The 1,952-nt window shown below is 61.3% G+C and overlaps 2 protein-coding genes across 2 annotated transcripts in view; both read right to left on the reverse strand.

Annotated features, from left to right (window-relative positions):
* Window positions 1–1,232, reverse strand: part of LOC119594798 (acetylcholinesterase-like) — a gene marked incomplete at both ends in the record, with an annotated part of 24,443 nt that extends 23,211 nt beyond the window's left edge. Inside the window, 1 exon segment of the mRNA XM_037943888.1 lies at window positions 119–1,232. Within this exon segment, the coding sequence (XP_037799816.1) occupies window positions 119–1,232 (1,114 nt within the window).
* Window positions 1,230–1,952, reverse strand: part of LOC119594799 — a 139,930-nt gene continuing 139,207 nt past the window's right edge. The window contains exon 5 of the mRNA XM_037943889.1: window positions 1,230–1,662. Coding sequence (XP_037799817.1) covers window positions 1,567–1,662 — 96 coding nt within the window. The 3' untranslated portion in view covers window positions 1,230–1,566. The remainder of the gene's footprint in view (window positions 1,663–1,952) is intronic.

The raw sequence follows: 1,952 nt of genomic DNA on the forward strand, positions 1-1,952 counted from the left end.
TTGCGTGTGTGTGCGTGTGTAGGAAAGCTCATGCTTAAGGAGCTCTTACTATTACTTTGTGATTATTTTCTCTGCTGCAGAGAGCGCAAGACAGAGAGAGGCAAGAGACAAGCTTTACCTTCGTCCTTGTTGGACCCGAGGAGCACCTCGGTCTTCTTGCACTCGCCCCTCTGGATCATCTCCATGGGGTCGTCGGGCAGGAAGGCGCCGTCCACGATGGGCGTCGACGGGAACTGCAGGATGCCGCCGTAGCTGTTCCACTGCTCGATGGAGATGGTGGCCGCGTCCACTCGCCGCATGCACTCCATCACGCGCGACGGGTCCTCGGTCACCAGCGAGGAGTTGCACTTGCAGTCGTCGACGAGCTTGAGGGCGATGTCGTAGGCCTTGTCGGCGGACATGATGGCCCAGGGGTTGTTGGGGACGCCCGACTGCAGGATCACCTTGTCGAACAGGTCGATGGACACGGGCGACAGCAGGTGGAAGGCGGCGGAGCTGGCGCCGGCCGACTCGCCGAAGAGCGTAATGCGCTCGGGGTTCCCGCCGAAGTAGGGAGCGTTGTCCTTGATCCACTTCATGGCGAGGGCCTGGTCGTACATGCCCTGGTTGCCCGGAGCCTCGTCGATGTCCAGGTAGATGTATCCGAAGGCCCCGACGCGGTACTGCATGGAGGCCACGATGAAGTTGTTTGCGACGGCCATGAGGTCGCCGTCGTACACCTCGAGGGTGGACGTCCCGGCCATGTACCCGCCTCCGTAGATCCACACCAGCACCTCCGCCGGTTTCGCCCCCGGCTCGCGCAGGCTGGCGGGCACCCACAGGTTCAGGTAGAGGCAGTCCTCAGAGAGCTCGGTGTTGGGGTTCCACATCTCCTCGCCCTCGAAGCCGGGGAACGAGGCGTAGGCCTCCTGGATGCAGGATTTGGGCAGGGTCGTGGCGTCAAAGATGCCGTGCCATGGGTCGATGGGAACGGGTTTCTTGAAGCGCAGGTCTCCCAGGGGCGGCTTGGCGAACGGGATGCCCAGGAACACGTCTACGTACTCGCCCAGCACCTTCTCCCTGAAGCCCCTCACGAGGCCCGTCTTGGTCTGCACGACGAGCGCGTCCTTCGTCCGGGCCGTCTTCACCTTGCGGCCCTTGTCTTCCCTGCGGGGTTCGTTCACCTTCGAGCGTGGAGGAGTTGATGAGGCTGTTGTGCAGGTCGGTGGCGGCGCACAGGCCCAGCACGGCGGTCAGCACCAGCGCTAGCCGGAAGTACGTGTTGACCTGGACCGTCATGGCGTCGAGGTCGAGCGGGCTGACTATCACAACTTGCTCATGAGTCTGATCACGACGTCGAAGTTCGCAGCAGACGTGCCGCCTTCACCATCACCTTCGCGCCCCAGCACGCTCGCGCCCGCGTCCCGGGAGGCGCCCGAAAACGTCCTTCGCCTCGCCCTCGGCCGACGCGCTCCGTCTCCGGGCTCGGGACTCGTTCGAAGCGCTCTAAGCTCGAGTCAGTGGGCGCCGAGGGGGTCCTGTCCGCCCCACCTCGTCTCGCCGTCCGTCGCTCCCTCGCCCGCGTCACTAGCACGCAGCGTCCTGGCCTGAGGCGGCTTCTGTGACGGCTCCTCGCGCTCGTGGCCTCTCCTCCGCCTCCGTCATGGCAGTCGAGGAAGTAATCTGAAAGGCAAGGAAAAATATGCCTGTGTGAGTAATTAAGGGACGCGAAGAAAACATGGCTAACATGCAAGTCCATTTCACTGGCCGCCGAGATGCCATTGTGCTGCGAGACAAAGGCTGTTGCTGCCTCCTAATGTCATGTGTGTTGACCTCTTGCACCCTCGCTAAGCACGCTCTATGCGAATTAAAGCAAGTGAAAGAATTACAGACAGACGAGGTGGAGGGAAATAACCATTAAGGGGAATCGAAAAGTATAGAAAAACTCTGCATAGATATTTGCACACAGTGAA

This window comes from Penaeus monodon, chromosome 34 (assembly GCF_015228065.2).
Source record: "Penaeus monodon isolate SGIC_2016 chromosome 34, NSTDA_Pmon_1, whole genome shotgun sequence".
In the NCBI taxonomy this organism is placed as follows: Eukaryota; Metazoa; Arthropoda; class Malacostraca; order Decapoda; family Penaeidae; genus Penaeus; species Penaeus monodon.